The following is a 26013-nucleotide window of genomic DNA, read 5'->3' as shown; positions in this document are numbered from 1 at the left end:
ATAGATGTATTGTCACAGCTGCAATTTCTTTTCTTTTTTAGTGATAGAAATATGAGAAACTAAGATATATGTTTGGTACAGCATTTGTGCTTTTACCTCTTTTCAAAAGGTGAGAACGGAAGAAGCAGTTAACCAGACTCAACCGATTCAGAGTGAGACACCAAACAGAAACTCCGAACTGTCAGGAAGCATTTCTCAAAACTCTGATAAGATGTGCAAGTCTGTGTCAAAAGACCATGGTGAGTGGTGTTTTTAACTGAAGGTCAGATGGGATAAATTGTAGGTCTGGGTTGACAAAATCCATAACCCAGGGTTAAAAGCATCGCTTAACCCTCTTTCAGAATTATAAGAGTGAAACATTCCATTTGCCAGTGATAAAAGAAGCCTTGGCCTATTAAGACCATAACCCAGCGTTAAGTGTGGCATGAAAAGCCCTACAGTTGGAAAAGAGAGATTTTTTTAACACATTGTTTAATTAAACGTTCAGAAAGTAGATTAATTAAATCATTTTGAAACCTAGTTCCCCTGGTACGTTTCTCTTGCTTTTTAAAGTCTATCACGAAGCATGTGTCTGATGAAATTCTTCCCATCTCTTCCAAATCAGAAAGTTTAACTTTCCATCAGAAATTACTTTCTCTTTCTCTACATCTTCATTAAAATTCATTGTGTGCTTGGCGCTCCAGTGCCTCTTTCTCCATGGTTTAACAAACAACAGATCCCAGAGCGAGGTACCATGAGTATTACAGTGCACGAAAAACTCAGTGATAGAAAAAAAACAATGTTCCATTATAATTTGAAAGTCAAATGATTCCTAGAAGTTTTAATGATATTCCACCACACAGATTTATCAGAGCAGAAGTTGCCTGCCTTAATGAACAAATGATAAGGAAAGTAAGAAACAGGCAGTTATTTGCATCCCTTATTGAAGGCAGGACCTCAGAACTCTGTGAATGCTTTCTGCAAGTATGATGCTTTTTCTAGATTTATTCAGATTCCAGATTTTTCCAGATCAGAGACAACCTACTGTAGTGTGTACTCATGAATAAGATTAAGTGAGCTCTACTACAGACGTCTAAATACAGAATTACAGAGAGAAGAGAACAAATATATAATAATGTTTTCTTGGAATATATTTACAGTGTGAATGACAGATGCTATTTATTCAGCAAGGATGCATTAAATCAAAATTGACAGTAAATATACATTTATAATGTTTCAAAGAATTTTCTTTTGAACTTTCTGTTCATTAAAGAATCTTCAAACCAATGTATCATGATTTCCACAAAACTATTAAGCAGTAACTGTTTTCAACATTCACCATTAGAAATGTTTCTTGAACACCAAATCAGCATAATAGTATAGAAAAGTATAGAATTATGTGACACTGAAAACTGGAGCAATGAGCAATGAAAATTCAGCTTTGCCATCACAGAAATAAATTAGATTATAAATGATATTAAAATAGAACATAGCTCTTTTAAATTGTAATAGTATTTGACAATATTACTGTTTTTACTGTATTTTTGATCAAGTAAATGCATGCCTTTATTAGCACTAAAAAAACACCTTACTGACCCCAGATCTTTGAATACTTATTTTGTACTCCACAACCAAATTACTACAGCAAGTAACTTTTAGCTACAGTAGATTTGCACACTTTTTTTGTATTAAAACTTATTGGAACATGTCCAAATAGTGATTATCTACAACTGTGGTTGCTCTGCTAGGACAAATGTGTAAAACTGTGGAGAACTGACTTCATGCATCCACTAAGATTGTGTCCTGTACCTGAAAATTACTGCAGTATATAAGGAGGAGGGAAGGCATCAAGACACTTCCAAATTCAATATTTTTGTCACAGCCTGTTTTTGAAAACCACTTCAATGATATCCCACAACAACCATGTGCATGTGGTTCGGCAGCTGGTGCCAAGTATAAAACTGGTGTCTTATGGAATGATTGGATCAGGTTAATTAATTCATAAATATCCTGTTGACATTTTGCTTGCAATTCCAGTGAAAAATAAGCATTGTAGTCATTAAATTCTTGCTTGTGTCTAAAATGAACTTGAATGACGTTATGGTGCTTTGGAAATCAGTTTCTGTAGGTGTGTTCATACACAAAACACTGCCTGTTGAGTCATTAGCAGATGGGCAGTACAGCAGATGCTTTAGGTTAGGGACACAGACCTTGACGCAATTTGGTTAAATGTCAATGCAAAAATGACTCAGGAAAGTGAAGTTAGTTTTAAAAACAGTACCTCTACAGCATCATTATTTTGCAGATAAATTATTATTAAATGCAGTGACATTCAGACATTAAATGTGTCCAGATACTATTTTTGAGGCCACCGTAAATGATTACGCATATCAGACAATGGTTTGTATTTATGTTTGGCATATTTGGGTGACCTGTCATTTTCTGGTGCTCATTTGCATCATTGCTAAATCGTACAATTGGCTTAAGTTCATATTTGTGTGGAGGCCGATAACCAGATTTTTGACATGTCTGTAATTTTGCATTGGCTGTGAATATGTGCAGAGTCTGATCTGGCGTATTGCTGGTTTTCAGTGACTCATTCTTGTGTCATTATGTGCATCAAGGGAAAGATAAGTTATGGTCAAAACGCCTCCTTAATCTGGTTTTGGTATCATGATGATAAATCTCAGAGACGTGTTTTCAGGAAGTCCTGAGAGGTTATCTATCAGTTCCCGTCTCTAATCACTTTAGATTCCTTTGTAAATTAGATGTTTTAAATGAGTGCAGAGCCACAGCTGTGCTCTTAGACGACTCAGGGAGAATCCACACGGTGTGATTTATCGATAGAGGACGCCGGGGGTGCAATCACTGTGAATCTGAAATATTACTGTATTGTAAGTGGGAATATGTGGGAAAGAAAAGCATGCAGCAAAGCTCATGTGTAAGTATGCGGATCTGTATTATTAAAAATGAAAGAAGTGATGCATTACTTCTTTATTATGAGTCAGATCTCTTGTCCTTAAATTTAGCTAATGTATTTATTATTTAGCTTCCATAAAACCTCATGATTTAAGTTATCTCGAATGAATAATGCATAATTAATGCTAAAAGAATAATCATGTGCATGTGTTGGATCGTTTACTTAGAGTCGTCCAGCAGAATCACTGAACTGGTTAACTCTGCTACATCATAAATAAAGGTAAATGCTCTTCTGGGATGAAATATTTATTCAGACATCATTATTTTACGGCACCTGTCATTTTGAGAGTTCATAGTTTCATATTAGCATGTTATTCAGGGACCCAGGCGGCCCTTTCTGGTGATCTTCTCGAGTTCTGTAAGTAAATAAACATACGGTGTGATTCTGCTCATGTCTGCAGTTAAACTATAGACTAGGGACTTCTGCGCCTTGGAAAGATGCCGTTCAAATGAATAAACTCTGACAGTAAGCACATTATGTGCAAACCTTGTCAGTGTAATTGTCTCCAGTCTGTAACTGGCTCTCTTTAATTTGTATGCGCACATCACTACTGGTAGTATTATTAAATAGTACTGTAGATAGAATACGTACAGTATAATAGAGGACTGCATCAAATGAAACAATGGTTTAATAAAGCAAAAAGCCACAAGAGGCCATGCATTACAGTGTATTTATTCACCACGTATCTGTCTGTCTGTATGGATGGGTGCATTAATATAATACCTTTTATAAACTTCTTCGTCATTGTACGTATGTTTATGGACATTTGTGGCCTTTTTAAAATGCAAGATTATAATTCATCTGGTAAAGGTTGGCATCAGACACAAAATGTATAAGGGTCATTTGCCTGGGCGCTATTAGGAAACCTTGACCCCAGGGTTGAGACTCTAAAAAGTGCTTTCAGTATTTGACTTAGAAAGCATAGAGTGAATGGCGAGAAAACAGCTAATGATTGTTTAATTGTTGTTAAATATCTCAGTGTGTCATTAACATCGCTAATTGGAATCAGTAAAGTTAGGAATCTGAGGGTTCTATGAAAAATGCAGACTGTCATCTGTAGGGCTTTTCATTTATCTCCATTAAAATCTAATTTTAATTTATTCTAAAGTAAAATAAGGATTTAACCTTGAAGTAGTCTTGGATGACACACAGTCCTCTACTTTAGAACAAACTGAGATTTTAGGTTTTGCCATAATATGTAGTGCCAAATGTTTTACAAAAGATTTTACTTTTGTGTCTTGTATCTTGTAAAATAGTAAGTGGTAAGTCTGATATATAAACACTGCTACACAAAACCTGCCCTGTGTTTGTTCGAAACCCTTTCAGCATAAACTACCAAGGCTTTATTTGATCAAAAATACAGTAAAAATAGTAATGTTGTGAAATATTATTACAATTTAAAATAACTGTTCTATTTTACTGAATTTTAAAATAACATATTCCTGTGATGGCAAAGTTGAATTTTCAGCATCATTACTCTAGCCATCAGTATCACATGATCCTTCAGAAATCATTGTATTATGCTGATTTGAACCATTATCAGTAATCAATGTTGAAAACAGTTGTGCTACCTAATATTTTTGTGGAAACTGTGATTCCTTTTTTCTTTGAATAGAAAGTTCAAAAGAACAGCATTTATTTGAAATGGATATCTTTTGTAACAATGTCGAAGTCTTTACTGTCACTTTTGATCAATGCATCTTTGCTGATTAAAAGTGTTAAAAACAACTTTTAAATGATGTATGTAAAGAAATACAAACTGCTACCATCCTTGGCAAAGTACAACCTAAAGTTCCTTAAATATGTGCACAAATATTCAGAAGCCACACTTTTGGTGATGAGGTTTTTGCATAAAACAGGCATAGGCAGAGTTAATGAGGCAGGACTGAGGACTGAGTCAAATGACTCAGGACTGAACAAATGATCATTTGAAATGACTGAGCTGAATCGCAGAAGCTTCCTGCACAGTGATCCAGTAGAATGCACTTTCTGCTCTTTGTCATGACTAATCGTCTTTACTGGATAAAACAGAGCTGTTGTAAATGTGTTCTCAGAGCTCTTTTCTTTAATTCTAAATTGCAGGTTGCACTTTCTTTGGGGCGCAGCAATTTACTAGATTAGACAGGATTGAAAAATAGAGCATGGTGTGGTAGGACATTAGCCTTTCAGGTTATTAACTCACAAAAAAAACGGCAATATATATATATTTAATCAGAATACATGGCTGTCCATAAAGAAAGATGCTTTTTGCTGCCAGATTGTTGTGCAGTTACAACATCTACCAGCAGGGGCTAACTGAAGCGTGCTAACCAGCCAAACCACGACCTCTTGGTAATAAATGGCTTCTGTCCTTTTTGCACTTTGGTGGGAATTTTATGCCTGGTTGTTGGTCTTGGTCTGTTCGTGGAATGCAGGTGTAAATGTGCATAGATCTCAGATGGAGAGCTCTACATAAGAAAATTAAACTGTTGAGATAGTGAAATGGAAATCCCTCAGAGTAAAGTACAGTCTAACGCCCTCCTCTCGCTCCCTCCATCTCTCCTGCCATCTTTGTGTCTCCGATTGTAAAGGTCCAGTCGCTGGCAGCTGTCTAATAGAATCAGAGGCATGAAACTGTGTAATCGTCTTGGTCGCAGGCCCAGGAACCCGTGTGTGTGTGTGTGATAGAGGTTGTCGGTGTTCATTTGTTCACACGTGTTCAGTGTAGAGATATTCTGTTGTCAGAGATGAAACTGGCAGAGATCCATTCACATTGTCCTAGTGCCATCAAGCAGAAAATGTTAAGTGTTAATGATAGAGGCTAACTGTCATATCAAAACATTGCTCAACAATTCAGAGTATCGGTTAAATCTTTGCCTTTTTTTAAATCGTTTCAGCAATCCCAGAGGATCCTCAGGCGGCAGAGGCATTTTACTCCGTGGATGAATTTGAGTCATGCTCGGAGGAAGATTCAGATGGAGAGGAAGACTCCGAGGATAATCTCCCCACAGACCCTTCCTGTCAGACATGTGGACAGGTGAGGAGAGATCCACCGCCCGAGAGAAGCTTTTGTCAATCAGCTTGTGTGACTGTGTGATTGATTTAACTCTGTGCTGCCTCAATCTTGTACACACTGTAATTAGAGTTTTTGTCTTGTCAGCAAAACTAAAAACTAAAACAAAATAGTTCAGAGAAATTTACAGTGTGAGATATACACTTTTTTTCTTGAAGCTATACAAATTAAGCTAAAAATAGAATATGAAAGTAATGAATACTTTTATTCAGCAAGGATGCATTCAATTGATCAAAAGTGACATTAAAGACATTTATAATGTTACAAATTTTTTCTGTTTCAAATAAGAAATGCTGTTCTTTTGAACTTTTTATTCATCAAAGAATCCTCAATAAATAAATGAATAAACTAAATTTCCACAAAAATAACAATAATAGTAAAAACATTGATGATAATAACAAATGCTACTTGACAACCAAATCAGCATATTTGAATGCTTTCTGAATGATCATGTAAAAGTATAGTGTGTTTATTTTATTTCAAAAATGTTGTAAATGAGATGTGGTGAAAATTATCTTTGGATGGAAATGTTCATGATGTTTCTCAAGAATGAAAAAAAAAATCCTGTGATGAATGGATATGTACTTTTGGAAATTTTTACTAGATTTTTTACAAATAGTTAGAGTGTGAATGTATTTTAGGATTAGGATATATTATGTATGGTTAATATACTCGTGTATATATATATATATATATATATATATATATATATATATATATGGGATATTTAAAGGGCTTTGGATTTGCAACTTTACAGATCTTCTTTATGCACCAAGAGCTTGTAACACTCCAAAGAGAAAGGAAAAATTGAAATCGCATCATATGACCCCTTTAACATTTTTAAAAAGTAAACAGTTTTTATTTTATTTTATAATATTTCACAATACTACTGTTTTTACTGTATTTTTGATCAAATAAATGCAGCCTTGCTGTGCATTAATGACATCTTTCTTCCAATACGTTAAAAAATCTTACCAATCCCAAACTTCTGAACGCTAATGTATATATATCAAAGTCCCTTTAAAGGGGTCATCGGATGCAAAATTCACTTTTGTTGTTGTTTGAACATAAATGTGTGTTGGCAGTGTGTGTACACATCCACCCTATAATGATAAAAATCCACCCAGTGCTTTTTTTTTTTAAATCCCTATTTTAAAATCCCCTTTCTCAAATCAGGCTGTTCTGAGATTCCTGTCAGAATGACGTAGTTCTGCACAGGCCGCTCCCACAATAGTTGATTGACAAGTCCGTCTTACCTTAGACCCGCACTGAGGGAGCTGAGAGCTGTCCACCATTGAGTCGACTCTGGTGCAGGGGAAGACAAGAATGTCTCTCAGATTAAGCGATTGAGGTGTTCTGTTGCTGGATGTAATAATGAACATAGCAGTCGTCATTTACTCCCGACATCTGAGCCACTGAATACGCAGAGGATTAACGTTTAATTTCGTTTTTGAAGGGAATGCGCCGATCCCCGATCTGCCTAAATGCGTTTATGTTCGCACTAATCATTCATGATCCAGCTTCATCTATAGAAGAAGTGAGTATAAGGGTTTTTTATGAATCTTTGGAAATCGCCTTTCTTAATATGTGCTAGTTAGCAAGTTTCGCGGCTGAAGTTTACAGTCTGCTCGTCACCCCACGGAAGAGAGGGGTGGGGTCAGTAGAGCTCATTAGCATTTAAAGCGACATGGACTAGAACAGCATGCTGAAAACAGAGCTGATTTTGACTGCGTAAAAAGGGTGTTTTTTACACTACCATTGAGAATTTTTATCCAAGGTATGTTATAGACTTTTCATTAAGACCCTAAAGAATCAGATAAACTTGTGGAAAATGGGCATCCGATGACCCCTTTAAGGCAAGTTATGTCACTCGGCGGCCATCTTTGAAACGCCTCTCGGGCATGCAAGTGCAGTTCCTATCTCTTTGAATGGGGAAACATCAATTTCTCCAAAACTGTTCGCCAAGCTTAAAATTCATATTTGAAATCACCAATGAAATCGGACAACAACTGTCTCATAAATGTTGTTTCTTTTGCTCAAAGAGTGTTTTAAAAAAGCCTATTTTTCAGGCTAGACCAGCCAGTGCGCATGCGCAGTCCTGAGCGCACGTCTCAGAACTCTGACTGTTTCTATAGCAACCGGGACTTCTAACGGCAGCTGCTGTGATGCGCTGACTTTACTGATTAGCGACTGGCTCTTTTACTCAGAAGGCGGGGCTTCGTTCTATAGAGCGGCCATATTGAGCGTTGCATTTTACCCCATTCAAAACTATACGAGTGACACGTCTTGGGTATTCTAGTCTTTAGGTGCGTCCCAAATCGCGTACTTATGCTCTATTCTATGACGTTTTGTAGTATAAATAGTGCGAGTAGTGCGTTCACACTGAAAATTCCAAAAAGAAAAAGTGCACTTTAAATACCAGGATAATGCACTTAACCAAAAAAAACGAAGTGTGGAATGTTGGACACTTCATTCACTCAACTGTCGCAGCTTTAATTACGTAGCGAAGGGGGAGGGAAGTGGCTGCATTGCTTGGCAACCGTAAACAGCCTACAGTAAATGTGTGTTCCAAATCGCGTACTTTTGCACTATTCTATTGCATTTTTTTGTATAAATACTGCGAGTAGTGCGTTCACACTGAAAATTCCAAAAAGAAAAGGTGCACTTTAAATACCCGGATGATGCATTTAAATAACCGAAAAAACGAAGTGCGGAATGTTGGACACTTCATGCACTCAACTGTCTCGCGAAGGAGGAGGGGCTATCAGACTCCGATTATGAATGACAGAATAACCTTATATAATTCATACTCTGCATGGTTGAGTACATAGTGCATAAGTACATAGTGTATAAGTACACAGTGTATCGTGCATCATTTGGGACGCAGCTTTTGATATATATGGTGAGTATGAGTGTAGTTGACATTAAGTACTATTGTGACATTGGCATTTGCTGTGACGTAACATGCTGGACTTCATATAAAACAATTTTAAATAGCATTTTGATAATTGTTTTCATATTTGATATTATTATCATAATTATTATTACCGTTTATTACGCATTCAGCTTTTATGACCACACATTAATTTAAAGATTTAATATACAGTATGTACTTTTAAACATTAATTTGTTGCATTGCAACCACTTCTGTTGAACTAGGGTAGGCAAAATGTTTTTTTAAATGGTGACCAATTACTTACACTTTCCTTTATGCATTCATACAGTATGCATCTGAACATGAAAACTGCATCAACAAGCCATATGCTAATGCCATATCTCCTCCTGTGCTCAAGGACACTTTTGGTTTGATATTCCTCAAGTATCCTCTTTTCCCTTCCAGTATCTTTTAGATTTATTCACACACTAAACTGAAAGACACTCTCAAGTCTTAATAAGCCCACATTGACAGGTTCATCTGTTTATGAAGCATGGAATAAGATAAATTCAGTCATATCTTACATGTACTCAAGTCCACAGGTAATTGTTAATGTACAGATAATAGGATACCTCTTGTCTGCGGTATTATAGTCTGCATTATGCAAATGCATTTTGCCCATAGAGGGTTTCTCAGCCAAGCTCAAACTCATTATTACAAATACTTGGAAGTGCTTGAGTTTAACAGCACAACAGCAAACACATATGTTCAGATCAGATGCGAAAAAGCCAGGGGCTCATCTATGCACCTTAGCAGACTCTTAAAGCGGCAATCCAATACCAGGCTTCTGCACGATTCGATCAGGCCAGCCGAGATACATTAAAACTATTTGTCACCATTGAGAGGGAGAAAAGAAAAAAAAACTCAGAACCGTGATGGTATAAGTATGAAACCAAAGAAGAGAGTGGAATAGACTTCTGCCCCAGTGGATATTTGATAATTAGCTGGCTCACAGTAAGAGTGGAGTGGCGATGTTTGTGCTGCCAGCCGTGGCCGGCTGAGATTCCCTGGAACTGAGGATAGGAGTATTGCATTTTGTAAATAGCAGAATAATACATAGCCAGTCCTTCTGCTCCAGTATTTTTTTTCTTTTCTCATTTCAATGCTTTGCACAGAGGGCTTGATACCCTTGAACTGCCCAAAGGTCTACCTTCTGTACTTCTGTCTTATTCACAATAAACTAGGTCCTGCTTTCTGCAAACCAATTGCAGTTTGAATATGGTTTTCCCGTTCACAATATTGTGTTTCATCATCCGCTGGCACTTTTATTTTTGCTTCTTTTCAAATGCATTTTTATGTATATATTTTTATTGTTTTATCCATGTCCCAGATCCAGACCTTTAATATTAAAATATGAAATCCAGCATAAAAAAAACTATTGCATTTTTCAAACTATAATAGTCTAAACATAGAGTGAAATATTTATAAATATATAAACATTATAAACATTTCCATATTTCATTTGTTAAAAATGGTTTGTTAACTTTTACATTTTACATACAAAAAAGTCTTAGTTATAAGTATAAAATTGTGGCAATTATACTTGTGTATAATTTTCAATCTAACTGTAAAATATATAATAATAATACTTTTATTTACTTTTATAAATTTTACATAATTTAATTCATTTTAATAATTTCAATAATTAATGGTTGTGGGGTTTATTTTATTTCAAAACTGTTGTAAATTTCATGATGAAATATTAATAATGTTTTGCAAAAATGAAAAAAAAAATCTGGTGTGATGAATGTTTGTTAAAAAAAGAGGTCATCTTGTGTAAAACTGTGATAATTGTAATTGTGCACAATTTTCAATCAAAATGTATAATAATAGTAATAATAATAGTGAGTTTTATTTTATTTCAAAACTGTTGTAAGTGAGATGTGGTGGAAATTATGTTTTGATGGAAAATGATGATGATGTTTCGCGAGAAAAAAAAATCCTTTGAATATATATGTACTTTTGGGCATTTTGACTAGATGATTTTTAAAAATGGTAAGATTGTGAATATATTTTAGGAGAGATTGTTTTCTAAAAGTCCATAAAGGGCAAAATTGCACCTTATTATGTTGCTGATGTACCTTTAGCCCTGCTTCAGACTCATTCAGTCTATCCTAGAGGCTTTCATCTTAACAAGGTGAATGTCTCAAGGGAGTATAAAACCCCTCAGGTTGCCTTTATCATGGTGCCAATTCCTCTCTCCAGGTCATGTTATCATTTCAAATAGGAGACCCATTGATCTGGAATGGTGTTTACAGGACCTGTATTTCAGGACCCCTGTGTGGCTAGACTGAAATTAGGGAGTTGATCTAAACAGAAGAAGGCACCCTCTCAACCCTATAATTTCCACTAATATTATAATGTCTCTATATGTAGGCCAGAGGGAACATATGGTGTGTTTCAGCCTGAACGTGTGCCCTTCTTGTGTGTCCTTGTGTGTCACAGGACAGTGACCTGGAGGCCATGATCAGACACATGAAGGATGTTCTGGATGGTGACTTGGTTGGTGAGTATTTATATGATCTTATTTGCCCAGTCATTCCACACAGGTAAATGCATAAATCGAAGATTAATCCACCAAATCTATCACATTTTTGGGGGGGATAGGCCTGTGTACCAATACAAACCCACCGGCAGGTACACTCCATTAACAGTGTGAGATATATAACATCTTTCTCCAATAGTGACTGGCTAATTACATGAGAGGTCAGTGAGCAGACACAAAACGGCTTATTAAAGGTCACGGGCCTGTAAAAATGATACATTCTTCTAAAGACATGTGAGCATGCTCATTTAGCTCCATACACGTAGAATGAATGACCAATTTGCCAGTTTCACCCCTCTCAGTGTGTGATGCTGAGGATTTTTTTCTTGTTCCTGATGACTCTGAGGTGAGAATGTCAGGAAGCCTGTATGTCTGCCACTTGAAGCCATGGTGACATTGATTAGGTAATTCACGTGAGGCTATTTACAGGCCCTGACCACATCTGATAAGTTCTGTGCATTTCCTCATCGACAGAACTAGAGTATTTATGTCCAGCTCTCAGTTTCTTTCCTGGCTTATTTCACCTTCTTAGGTTTCAAATGCTTTACATAAACTGCCATTTTGGACCACATCAATCCCTGACTATTTTTCCCTTCTAAAAATTAACACATTCTATCTAGACAAATATCACACTGAATGTGCAAATTTATTAACCCATAATAAATATTTTATTTGTTTATTTATTTATTTTTTGGCACCTTAATCTATTTTTGTGTCATTTAAAACCTTTTGTGAAATGTTTTGTTTGAAAAGTATGCTTGTGCATTTCTTTATATTCTGCTTGGTATTATTATCAAATGCAATGGCATTCATACATTTCTAAGTGTCTTTGCTTTTTGAGAACATTGTGAATGAGTGTTTGTATATATCAGCTTGAGTTAGCATTTATTTGTGAATGTGTTCATGCATGCTGATATCTTCATTTCTCGATAGCTTTTGTCAAAGCCTGTTATTCAGACAAATGGCCAGACCAGGATTGGTCTTTTGGCATCGGTAAGAGAAGGAACACTTTTCTAACCTTATCTTCTTTCTTTCTCCAACCACCTTGTCAACACAATGAATGTCAGATTTGCTCAGCCATAAGAAAAAGTATAGATAGAAAAATGGAGAGGAAATAATAGTTGTTTGGTTCAAAGTGAGTAGCAGTAGATTTCAGGTGGAGCATTCATCTTGAACTATCTGACTAAACTGCAGTTTAAAAGATGGATTTATGTGTACTTTTAATTATTATTTTTTTATTCATCTACTGATTATGCTGCTAAAAGATCAGCAGTGACATTATACATACAAACACATATTTGACATATACTGTAGTACTCAACACAATACACAGGGTGGTCTGACACATGATTTCTGTGTTCCCTCTTCACCTGGTGAAACGCACACACACACACACACACACAATCTGGTTTGGCTTGGTGAACCGTAATGCACGTCACTGTGGCTGACAGCTCAGAAATGCAGCTTTCTGCTTGAGCTCCACTATCACATCTCTGACTTAATTCAGCACTAGCCTACATAAAAGTGTAGCTAAAACTTGAACTAACCATTTGATTTATGTATTTATTTATGTAAAATATCTGTCCTTTGTTATTCTCTAATAGCTACAATGTCAAGCAAGTCGTAGGCTCTATAATATTCTGCCATAAAAAGGCCTTTTAATTAGAGACTTACTCATGAACATTTATAATAAACCTGAAACATTTGTGCAGATTTATTTATTGCACTGTAGTAGATGCACTGTTTTGTTTGTTTATGGTTTTCTTTTTATTATTATTATTCTCCTGCTTTCCTGCATCATAGGCAGCATAGAGCTGTACTTTATTTCTCTGTGTGATAAACTGAATCAAAAAGGCCACATCCTTTGGACTCAGACCCCTCACTTGTGTGTGTGTATATATACTGTACATGCATTACTGTTCAAAGGTTTGGGGTTGGTAAGATTTTTAAAATTGATTTTAAAAGAATTTGCTTGAGCATAAGGGTGCATTTATTTGATAAAAAATACAGTTAAAACAGTAATATTGTGAGATATTAAAATGTAAAATAAGATAAACAGATTGTTTTGTTTTAAAATGTAATTTATTCCTGTGATGCACAGCTCACGAAGCTTTAGCATCATTACTCCAGTCTTTAGTATCACGTGATCCTTCAGAAATCATTATAATATGCTGATTTGCTGCTCAAGAAACATTTCTTATTATTATCAATGTTAAAAACAGTTGTGCTGCTTAATAAAAAATTTTTTCTTTTTTTCTGAATTTTTTGATGAATAGAAAGTTAAAAGAACATCATTTATTTGAAACAGAATTTTTGGTGAAATAGAAATTCTTTTGAGCAGTAGACTAAAATATATTTATTTAATTATATATTTATTTAATACTGTGTATCTAATGTATAGGCCAATTTATATTAGTACACAAATTTCAAGCATTTTAGCATAAGATGTCATGTCAAAAGACACATAAATTCAGTCAAGTTGGTCCAAACGGTTATCTGATATTGTATATGCACTGTCCTTGTGTTTCAGGAGCTGAAGCAGAGGAACAGAAGCATCAGCTGGGTTCTCTGGGAGTGAGTAGCATCAATACCTCCATGGCTGAGGGCAGAATACAGCGCATGAGAGAGTAAGTGTGCCATCCTTGACCTGTTCACAGCCATCACCTCTCTAAGAGTTTCTCTCATTCCCCAGGCACCTCAAAATGGGTATTATTCACTAATAATTGCATTGACCTACATGCTTAGAAGCATTTTTATGGAGATTCTATCCTAGATAAAGCTGTGTTGATTTATGAAGTTTCTCTGTGTTTCTATAATGTATAAATTGTCTGTCTCCTAGCACAATAAGACCAAGAAGTGTTGACCTGTTCAAAGCAGATATTTTGCTTTACCAGCCCCATTAAAGACCAGCTAGCATGTCACTTCTGATATAATCGACCTGCTAATGCAATCAGCATATTCTGCTTTTCTTGCTCCAGAGGCTCAAAAAACCCCATCCTGCATCTCTTTCATTCCTAAAGCCCGAGTCTGATTTTCACAGGGCCATTTAGTTGTGTGGCTCACAGCTAAAACCAGCATGAGCCAGACTCTGAACTCCTTTGATGGTTTATTAGAAATAGTACAATAGCTGTATCAGCAGGCCGCAAACATGGGCAAAGTGCATCACTGATGAATAGCATGCATTTGAAAAATGTAATCAAGACAGTAGCATTGGTTCTTAATTGCTGTAGCAGTGATCATTTAGCACTTCAATGGCTTTGTCATTTCTTTTTGTTTCAGGTTTTTTTTAATTGCATTGACTTGCTATATCTGATTCTAGTACAAATTTCATTTTTGTATATCACTGTTCTATGTGTGATTCAATTCAAGCATTATATGAGAATGGTATGAACATTATATGAGCATTATATGAATTCAAAATTAAATTTAGAGGCCTCTGGGCAGCATTTCCAAACATGAACAAATGTCTGAAAGCACAAAAATGCATATTTATTGGTCTTTTTGTACACTGTTGTGTATATTAATAACTGCTCCTGCTGTGTTAGTAACCCAATAATCCTGGTGACTCCTCCCTGTGGTGTGTTTATCTAGGTACATTTTAATATGAGGTTCTGCTTGGAATGTCATTTATGATACATAAAGCCAATTTACTATTTTTCAGGTTATTGTACACAGATGCTTTTCCATATTTCCTCAGGACTTCGTCTCTGTCATCTTCTGTATAGATACCTTCAGCTTCGTTTCTTATTTCCTATGTTGTAGAACTAATTCTCTTCTCCTCTTCACTGTCTGTATTATCTCTACAAGAGCAACAAATTATTCCCTGCAAAAGTTGGGTCAGTCAGATGATTTTTTTTTAATACTTCAGCAAGGATGCATTAAACTGATCAAAAGTGACAGTAAAGACATTTACAGTGTTACAACAAATTTCTGTTTCAAATAAATGCTGTTCTTTTTAACTTTATATATTCACAGAAACCTGAAAACTGTACAGTATTACGCAGCACAAATGTTTTCAACATTGATATTGTTAAGAAATGTTTCTTGAGGGCCAGATCATATTAGAATGAATCATGTGACACTGAAGACTGGAATAATGGCTGCTGAAAATTCAGATTAATCATTACTAACAATTGAGCACCAGTAATTGATAATAACTGAGCAGGATATTAGCATATTAGAATTATTTCTGAAAGCTAATGTGACTGAAGACTGGAGTGATAATGCTGAAAATTCAGCTTTGTTTCACAGGAATAAATTACATTTTAAAATGTATTAAAATAGAAAACAGTTATTTTGAATTGTAATAATATATCACAATATTACAGTTTTTACTGTATTTTTGATCCACTAAATGCAGCCCTGGTGAGCATATAGACTTTGACAAAGATAGAATTATGCTGTACAGTGAGAAATATCAAAAATAATAACCATATAAATATTATCTGGAAAATACGTTTTTTTTCCCAAGAGACCATCAGAGTATTTATACAATAGATGTACAAAACAGCATCGTTGTTTCAATGGCTGTCAATAGAATAAAACTGGTCAATTTTAACTTAACTTTTTTGATATTATTATAATCTTTTTTTCAGAATTTTCTCACTGACTCCCTAGCACTGTCTTGCGGCCCACCTGGAGGTCTCTGGACCCCAGTTTTAAAACTCCTGCCCTAATGTTCCATACTTTACCTTTTGATTCCATACCATACTGTACCATAATATTTTTATTATGTTTCTTTAATCATTTTAAAGAAGATTCAAAATACTATTAAAGAATAGAATACGGAAAGGTAAATTTGCCAGAATTGACTTTTGAGGGGAAGTTTTAAAAAGTTTGCCCAAAACAGTGAAATCTATAAAAAGTGCTTACTGTGCCAAGTGTAACTTCTACTAAGTTAGAAAATAAGAAAAAAAGATCAGTTTAATTTTTTGTTTTATTTTAGAGATAAATTGATATTTTCCATGTGCAAAGAGAAGTGACAGGAGATCACTTCTCTGCCAGGGTAAAGGAGTGACTGTTTGATAACCAGTGAAATATTTTCATTATAAACTGAGAGTAGATTTATTATGTGTCATTACCAACTACCCATTTATTTTACTTTTTTTTTAATTGAATTGAATTGACTGCTAGCTAACTTGCTGTGCACATGAAACATAGCTTGAAGGTTTAGTTTTTAAGAAATCATCTTTATTTAGGTATTTATATACTAATGTAGTATTTATTAGTATTTTGAATTTTTAATATTTGTAGTTTTTCTGTTTCAATTCTATAATTTTTTTGTGTGCTTTTGCCTTTTTATTCGTTTTTTACATTTCTGTTTTGCTTTAATTTATATTTATTTCAGTTTTATTACTTCAACTTAAACTTTTTTAAATTTAAACTTATTTTAAAATTAAGCGTTTTTAAGTTAGTTGCCAAGGCAACGTTTCAAATATTTTTTTTTTTGTAGTTTTTCAATTTTACGGAATGTTACCTTTATTTCCATTAACAAAAACAATATAAATCATTTTAGTTTTAGTTCAAAATAACACGACTAGTCATAAGTGCCCCTCACTGAAGAGTCACCCATACTTCTTGAGCATCCTGCTCTTTCCAAGGACACATAATACTGGGTCACCAGTATCACCAGATGTTATCAGACTATAACTATTAGACTGTCACTGAATGTGTGATTAATTTAATTTCTGTAAATTTTCATGTCAAAACCTTGACCTCGAAAGCAACGGATGCTTTTAATCTTATTCTGGGTTTATGCCTCCTACAGATGCATGCATGTATCAGCTCATTTGGATTTTATTTTAAGCAAATTCATTTCCTCTAAAAGTCACTTGTCAGATGTGAGATCATCATCTTGAGTCAGCCCTTTTGACAGTAAAAATGCTTTCATTGTGCTCTTTAGATTTCAGTACATCATAAAGTATGTGCATTTGGGGAATAACTCGAAGACAGCACTCAAGGGTGTATCTGAAAACAAAAGCGTGTTCTGTAGATGATGTTGTTTGATGTGATCGATTGATGACGATAACACTCCTTCACCTAGCTCATCTCTGCATGACACATGAGTTCTCTCAAACTTGTTAACGTACAGTTTTGCGTCTTCTGTTGATCGTTATGTAGGACCTCTTTGTTGACTGCAGCTCATTAAGCCTCTCGAAATAGCTGATCAAAGCTGCAGAAGGAAGCGTACATTCACTGAGATATAGGTCCTCTTTTATCAGAGCAAGCACAGAGAACCGGTACCGCTGAGAAATGTCTGAGCTGTCGATGTAACGGCCCAGAGCAGTAGCTGCTTAAGTCATTATGCTTTTGTTGTTGAGGAGGTTCCCAGGGGTTGGGGAGCTCTCTATAGAAGAATGGAGAGTGGTGATTGCAAAGGAAAGAGCCTGGAGTTGGCCAGGAAGTGGAGGGGTGGGTGGAGAGCTGTGTTTATCATGCTGGGAGTGGGGGCTGATTGCAGCTCAGCCTTGATTACCACCACTAATCAGCTGGAAATGGACTATGTGCATGTATATGAGTGAGTGTGTGTGCGTGTGTTTGCAGCAAGTTTGGCAACTTAGAAAGAAACGCCTCTCTTATATGAAAGCACTGTCTGAAATTGACTTAGAGACAACAGCCTTGAAGAGGGCTGGTCGTTGTGATCTCAAAGGTCTCTCAGTTATTATTGTCTTTATTTCTGGCTTCTTGACAAAGTCGTGAGTCATAATAACAGAGGGGTCTGATTGCTCTCCTTTCACTGTGTCTTAAACTTTATGACTAGCATACTTAGCTTTGTCCTTCATAAAAAAGGATGTTTATAATGCATCTCAGTTTAGTTATTGAGCAGCTCCACTCAGCTCCCATTTCTTTCTTTTGGAGAAAATAAGGTACAGTGGGTACGGAAAGTGTGTCACAGCAAAGGGTCTGAATACTTAGGACCATGTGATATTTCAGTTTTTCTTTTTTAATAAATCTGCAAAAATGTCAACAATTCTGTGTTTTTCTGTCAATATGGGGTGCTGTGTGTACATTAATGAGGAAAAAAAATTAACTTAAATGATTTTAGCAAATGGCTGCAATATAACAAAGAGTGAAAAATTGAAGGGGGTCTGAATACTTTCCGTACCCACTGTATATGCAGGTGCAGGCAGATTCTAGTGCTGAACAGGTAAAATTCTCTTACTCTGTAAATTGGATTATTCAGTTGAGTAACTTTTCAACTGAGCAAACTTTTAGCAAAATAATAATATGGGTGACTTTTCTGTCCTTTAGGATGATTTTGAAAATTTTAGTATGCTTTATTTGTATATTTTTATTATGTTACTTTCATTATTTTAAAGAATTTTACATTTGCCAGAATGTACTATTGAGGGAAAGTTTTAAAAAGTTTGCCAAAAATAGTGAAATGTATAAAAAGTGCTAACTGTGCCAATTTTTTATGAAAAGTTAGGAAATAAGAAAAAAACAAAGTTTTATTTTTGCTCTCCTTTTACCAGGTCTTAAACGTTATGTCTAGCATACTAATCTTTGTCCTTTATAAAAAGGATGTTTATAATGCATCTCAATTTAGTATTTTATTTTTTCTATTAATATTAACTATTATTTTCTCTTGTGGATTATACGTAAAAGTCTTTTATGTAAAATTTCTTATTCAGGTCAGTACTAAATAAAAAAATAGCATGCATTTTTTTTTTTTTACAATCCCTCTTATTTTGGTAAAATAATTAACATTTTGCAGATACTGCAAAGTGTATGTAAAATTTTGACCACAAGATTGTTTTGTAGTTTTGTTCTATTTCAAATAAATTGTTCTTTTGAACTTTACACCAAAGAATCCTGACAAAAGTCTATCCACAGTTTCCACAGAAATTTTAAACCACACAACTGTTTTCAACATTGATAATAATAAGAAATGTTTCTTGAGCATCACATCTGAAGGATCATGTGACACTGAACACTGGAGTAATGATGCTGAAAAGTCTGCTTTGCGTCACAATTTTAAATAATAAATACAATTTATAAATGCCATTTTAAAATATATAAAAATTATTTTAAATTGTAAGAATATTTACTTTTTGACAAAAGTCTATCCACAGTTTCCACAGAAATTTTAAACCACACAACTGTTTTCAACATTGATAATAATAAGAAATGTTTCTTGAGCATCACATCTGAAGGATCATGTGACACTGAACACTGGAGTAATGACGCTGAAAAGTCTGCTTTGCGTCACAATTTTAAATAATAAATACATTTTATAAATGCCATTTTAAAATATATTAAAATTATTTTAAATTGTAAGAATATTTACTTTTATTTTTGATCACAATTGCAGCCTTATCCTGTCTTACAAACCCCAAACCTTTGAACGATAGTGTTCACTATTAATTGTTTATGACATTTCCATAACCTCCTCATGTTGGGCCACTTTAAAATAACTGTAAATGAAATCATACGTATATTCCATGCAGTTCATAAAGTAAAATAATTTGCTCTCTCCATTTCACCATGCTGGAGTGCTCAAACTTCCAGAGTCACAGTGAAACGCTGGGGAGCATGGAAAGAAGGAGACAGCAATTACCTCACGCTGAAGTGAGCAGGGGGTACAATCGATTTAATCCCAGACCGTACACGCTCATATCCCGGTCCCCATTACTGCAGAGGATTGAGCAGGCAGGAGGATTGTGCTCACTGAAGCCCGAGCTGATGCCACCGCAGCCCTGCCATTCCTCAGCATTAGCAGCTGTCTGCTGTTCATCAGGCCTGACACCTGTATGATATGACTGAAAATATGACTGCTGTCAGCCTCCAGGCATAACTTTCCCTGTTGACAGTCGACACTCTCTGGTGACCTGTTATATCATGTTAAGACAGCAATAACAGAACTAATGAGATGTAGTGACAACAGGTATCTTACTGTATCTTACTTAAAACAGTACAGTTGGTTGTGTAATAGTTTTGTTTGGCAAAGCCAAAGTGGAGGATCATTCTATGAAATGGATGCTTTGCCAGTTTATACCATTTAAAATAAGTTTCTCTACTATATTAAACATTATAGTAATATATACAGAGTTCTGGCATGAAACTCTAGATGGCGCAGTCCGATAGGTCTTACTCAATCTGATCTAATGACATCATCACATGGCACAGCTGATTGGTTCTCTCCTGTATCGGTAGCCAATGAGCTCGCTGCTCAACATTCAAATATATGATTAGTGCTTGCAGTAGCAGTTGCAGCTTGCTTCAGAAACCCTCCACCTTCCCCAGCTCCACCTGTATAGATCTGCTACGAGGTGATCATGTACGCTATATGGTAGGGCTGCACGATTATGACAAAAATCATAATTGTCGATTATTCCCTTGAAATTGTAATTGCGATTATTAATTAAGATTATCACAATTTACATTGAATGATGTTTATACCATTGTTTGATGCAACTGCATGCCGTATTTTTATATGAAAATAAACAAGCTGAAAACACTCTAACTAAAAAACCTTTAGTGCTTTTCTATAGTATTAAGCCTCAAATGTCAAATATACATCGGATTGGTTTCTTCTTTAAATTATAAAAAATTGAATGGTATTATAATGTTATATTAAAACTAATACTAAAACAATGAAAAAACCCTTAAGATAACATGTAGAAAGAAAAAAAAACTTATCTTAAGCGTGCAGAATAACAGAAGTGGACTTTGAACGATTAAGAAAACACTCTAACTAAAAAACCTTTAGTGCTTTTCTATAGTATTAAGCCTCAAATGTCAAATATACATCGGATTGGTTTCTTCTTTAAATTATAAAAAATTGAATGGTATTATAATGTTATATTAAAACTAATACTAAAACAATGAAAAAACCCTTAAGATAACATGTAGAAAGAAAAAAAAAACTTATCTTAAGCGTGCAGAATAACAGAAGTGGACTTTGAAAGATTAATTGCCGCTTTGAACGATTACGTAATTGTGGCATCCATAATTGTAATTGCGATTAGAAATTCGATTAATTGTGCAGCCCTACTATATGGGGTTATTTCATGTATGTTATATTTGCCGCAGCAATATTTCTTACATGCTCACAGCAGCATGTTGTGGATGTATTGGCAGTAGCAAGTCTCTGTACTTGCTCTGCCGCAGCAGCGTAGCAGATCTATTCCGCCAAGACCAAATACATTAACATTGTCATGTACATTACCATGCCAATCCCTCCGAGAGTTGTCATGACAGAAAAATGTTTTTATTAAAATATGATAAATTATGTCTTCAGAAGGTCAAAAGGTTTCATTTGGCAATACAAGACTTCTGCTCAAGATCATAAAAATGTGCTTCACAGAAACAATTTAATACTGATATTTCATGTATCATTTTTATCAGCGGTTTGCTAAATGAAATCATGGTATAAGGATTGACCTTTTATATCACCCCCTTTTGACAAACATAACTAATAGATGTGATAAAAAGAGATGATGTCATGTAAATTTATGGATTTGTTTAATACTTAAAAAATACCAGGGTTTATATACATACATACATATATGAAATTATTGTTATTGGAATTTTTGTAGATGTAAAATTTGGCACATTGCTAATATAATCATTTACAGTGTTTTAGAATTATATGCAGTATATACTTGTATTTATTTAAAATTTCAGTTAGCTTTTATGTTTATATTTTGTTTTAATTTAAATGTTATTAAATTAATATGCTTTTATCATTTTAGCTTCGGTTTTTCATTTAGTCATTTTAGTTGTTTTCATATTTCATATTTTATTTCAGTTTTATTTACATTTTTCAGTTACATTTACCTTTTTCATCTAATATATATAGATATATTTCCAGCTTCATTTCGTTTTTGTTTTAGTATAACAACACTGACATTTACACATTTGTATATGAGGGCCAGAAATGGCATCTATTTTGTGGAATGACCCTGGAAATCCAATCCAGATTATAACTGGAATAATGAAATAATCCACACCCTATCAGCTCATCATTGGTAAATCTACTATTCACATGCTAATTAGTTCAGTATTTCTCTAACTCCATGTCACTTTCTCTCTGTAAAGACTGTAGTGGTCCCTTTTAGGCTCATGGGCCTATAGAGTTTGTCTTTTTACAAATCAGACTCAGGAAAAAGGCGGCACAGATGTGTTATGTCATGACCAGACCCACACAGAATCTGTACCAATGACATTAATTGGAAGTTGTTCCTCCCTAAAGGCTTCCATTCAGCTGGGAAGACTGGAAGGCCATTGGATGTTGGCTGTGAGGATTTGCTCTATAAGGCACAAAAGCATCAGTGAGGTTTGAGATGAATTAGAACATAATTTCATAGATTTCCCTCCACGATCAATGCAGAAAATGTGAAAACAAAAAGTGCACATTCTGTGTGGATCTGGTCATTGCGATTCTCTCTACCTGAATAACTGCTTCTAGTTTCATAGCAGCTTTCTGAGATCTTTTCATCAAGAGATATGCAAATATGATTTAACCACCGCAAACTGCAAAAATGTATCAGAATGACTCACAAACGTCATTTTGGCCATTTTCCACTTATTCAATGATACATGCCTCTCAACACCCCCTCTCCTTATGTTTGACAGGTTCACCCCATCTACCTGCTCCTAATCTCATTTGTCACCTCTGCACTTCATTGTGATCTTGTATTAGACAGTACATTCTGTTTCTTTAATATTCAATCATCATTCTCCTAGACGCTGTCATTCTTCAATAATTCATTCATAAGTTCTGCCTTACATTAAAAGTACTGACTACCTTTTAATTTCTTTAATGATGCCCTTTTTGTCCTGTTTTGCTGAGTTACACAGTTATAAACTTGTTGTTTTTATGATATTACTCATGCCCTTGGCTGTAAAGTTAAGACAAAAACAAAACTGGGGGGGAAAATGCTCTCAAACTATCAATAACACTGTCAACAGGAGGTGTCTTTTCCATTAAAATATTTTGATCTGTCAAAGGAAATGACTGTGTGGTGATTCAGATAAAAATTGACAATTGAAAGTCACAGATTTCATTGAGGGTTAATTTTTCTTCTCATTGGCATGAGGAGAAACATTCATACTTTTTATTTGAAAAGTACCACAGGCATTACACAGTTTGAGTTCACTTGTTTTCATAAAGGATGTTGATTTGAGTCTGGGATCTCTAGTGAATAACTTCTATTTTAACACATTTCATTATAAATGATATTGCCAGCATAAATATGTGAGTGAAAAGCTAAATTGAAAAGTATTTTGTACATTCCTGTACTTTTTATGTACATTTTTTAATTAAAAACATTAAGTGTTTATTTCCATATTTAAATTGAATTTGAATCCCATGTTTTCAGTGTGGTTTTAGACTTTTTAATTCCACTGAATATAAATAGTGTATAAAGCCTATAATTTAATTTAATTTTAAGTATGCTCCATATAGATAGTTAGATATGTTTGCTATAATACTTGAAAAGAAAAATCTAAATTGTAATAAATAAATAAATAAATAAAAGATTATTAGAGTATGTTTTACAAGAAAATACTCATGCTTAATTCAGTGTGTTACTTGACTTTCCTTTGTAATTGTCTGTGAAGTTTACTAGCAATTTCTGAGTGACAGTTGTTTCTGTTTTTTCAGTGTACATTTCAAAATTCCAAGGCTGTGTGGGTTCATCCATTTTGATAGTTTGGTCAAACTAAACATTGTATCATTCATGCTATCTTAATTGTATATGTTATGCCCTTGGTTGCTAGTCTCAAAAACAACCACACTAGTCATATTTCTTTGTAAGTGCCCAGCTGAATCATACAGATCAGTGTACTTGTTAAAAAGAGTTAACCTGTTGAGAGATTTTCATTTTATTCTATTTTTTTTGGGTGGTGTTTAAAAAGCCAGATCACTGTCACAGTTCTTTATACTGTCAGAAGACTCTGCTTTTGTTAGCTTTAGCAATAACACCAAGACAGTATAGATTGAGATGATTTGTACAGTACTTTACTTTACAAAGGGACTAGAAAGCGATACCATATAATAATTCATTTAACAACGGTCACATTAGTACAAGGCCTCAGTGACTAAAGATGCTGCTCCTGTAGTTCTGAACTTTTTTAAGCTTAGAGATGTTCTACAGATGGACTGGCACAAAAAGAAAGACACTACTTCATCTGGACCCCTTGTGTTTCGTTTAATTGGCTTTTTAAGGGGGATATTGTTCATGTCTTCCAGCTGTCTCTTTCATTTCTTGTTCTTTCTACATCCTCTACCTGATGGCATTACTTTGGCTTTTGGTTGCTGAGTGAAAGTAGCCCAAACCTTGTAAGGTTGAACCCTCTCAGATGATATCGCAGCAGAAACCTCTGAGCTACTGCGGCCAGCAATCCATCATTCACTCTCAGCTTTTCACACATATGTTACATTGTCCAGAACAAGTATGAAACGCTCTGTCTTGGAAACTCCAAATCAATTTAGTTCCTTAGACAAGAAGAAACCTGATTTCTGTGGCTCTGTCCCTCATAAGAATGGCAATTCCTGATATACCAAGATGGAATGAATGACCTTTTCTTCTGTTATCTGACCTTCACTGTTGAGTTCGGTTGGACCGTTACTGCTGTACTGTCCCTTCGATCTCTAGACTATCAATTTTGAGAAAGAAATTAAAATTTCCATCTTTCTCAACACTTACATCAACTCATAAATCATTCAGATATCTCACACTAAATGGACATATTCACAATAGCATTACATAATAGCATTAAATATAGCATTACATATTTTTAACTCGGTTTGAAGGAAAAGGAAAGAGTTTTTGGTCTGTCAGCTGTGGACATATTTCACCTTATGCATGGTGTGTGTGTGTTTGTGTGTGTGTGTGTGTGTGTGTGTGAGAGATGGGCTGTTCTGCTCTTGCTGAGGGGTCCAAAGGTGCCAGTAGAGATCACATTGAGATGAGGATGTGATTCACAATGCCTGCTCACATACCCAACACCTGTCAGGGGGCGGTTTTTACAGGAGGTCCCACTTGGATGCATCCACTTGTCCTACAGTGTTGAGAGACTGAATGCTGTAGGATACATGTAGAACAGGAACTCCAGAAATCTCCATGCTTTTGAGCCTTGAGACTTTTGCAAGTCCTTCATAAATGTGAACTAGGCTATTTTAACTTATTTAATTGTAATTTCAAATTTGGTCTTTTAGGTCGGTGTGTCGGAAGCTAGGAGAGGAGGTATTCCTGAAGGTCTATGACTATCTGAAGCAGGCCAGACAGAGGCAGGAGAGTGAAGAGAGCATCAGACAGGCTCTGATCCAGCTGGTGGAGAGGCCCAGTGATTGCTTTGAAGTAGATCAACTTCTTTATTATGAAGAGCTGCTCTTGGCGGCACAGGAAAACACTGTAAGATAACAATGAAGCACACACACACACACACTCACAGATGTTATCCGTCAACAACTATATAGATCAATTTATGTACTTTTAAGATCCGCATGTGATGCAACTTCATATTGTGAGAGTCCAAATACTTTGTAAGGGTTGTGCATAATTCAGAATTTA

The 26013-nt window shown here is 35.0% G+C and overlaps 1 protein-coding gene across 1 annotated transcript in view; it reads left to right on the top strand.

The window, feature by feature from the left end:
• Nucleotides 1-25882, top strand: part of LOC107668299 (serine/threonine-protein kinase Nek11) — a 62417-nt gene extending 36535 nt beyond the window's left edge. Inside the window, exons 12-16 of the mRNA XM_016460122.1 lie at nucleotides 110-239; nucleotides 5836-5975; nucleotides 11392-11452; nucleotides 14022-14118; nucleotides 25659-25882. Of these exons, the coding sequence (XP_016315608.1) occupies nucleotides 110-239; nucleotides 5836-5975; nucleotides 11392-11452; nucleotides 14022-14118; nucleotides 25659-25863 (633 nt within the window). The 3' untranslated portion in view covers nucleotides 25864-25882. The remainder of the gene's footprint in view (nucleotides 1-109; nucleotides 240-5835; nucleotides 5976-11391; nucleotides 11453-14021; nucleotides 14119-25658) is intronic.
• Nucleotides 25883-26013: the final 131 nt, after the last annotated feature.

This window comes from Sinocyclocheilus anshuiensis, unplaced genomic scaffold (assembly GCF_001515605.1).
Source record: "Sinocyclocheilus anshuiensis isolate Anshui unplaced genomic scaffold, SAMN03320099.WGS_v1.1 scaffold1623, whole genome shotgun sequence".
NCBI classification, from domain to species: domain Eukaryota; kingdom Metazoa; phylum Chordata; class Actinopteri; order Cypriniformes; family Cyprinidae; genus Sinocyclocheilus; species Sinocyclocheilus anshuiensis.
This window is presented reverse-complemented; position numbering and strand designations above follow the sequence as displayed.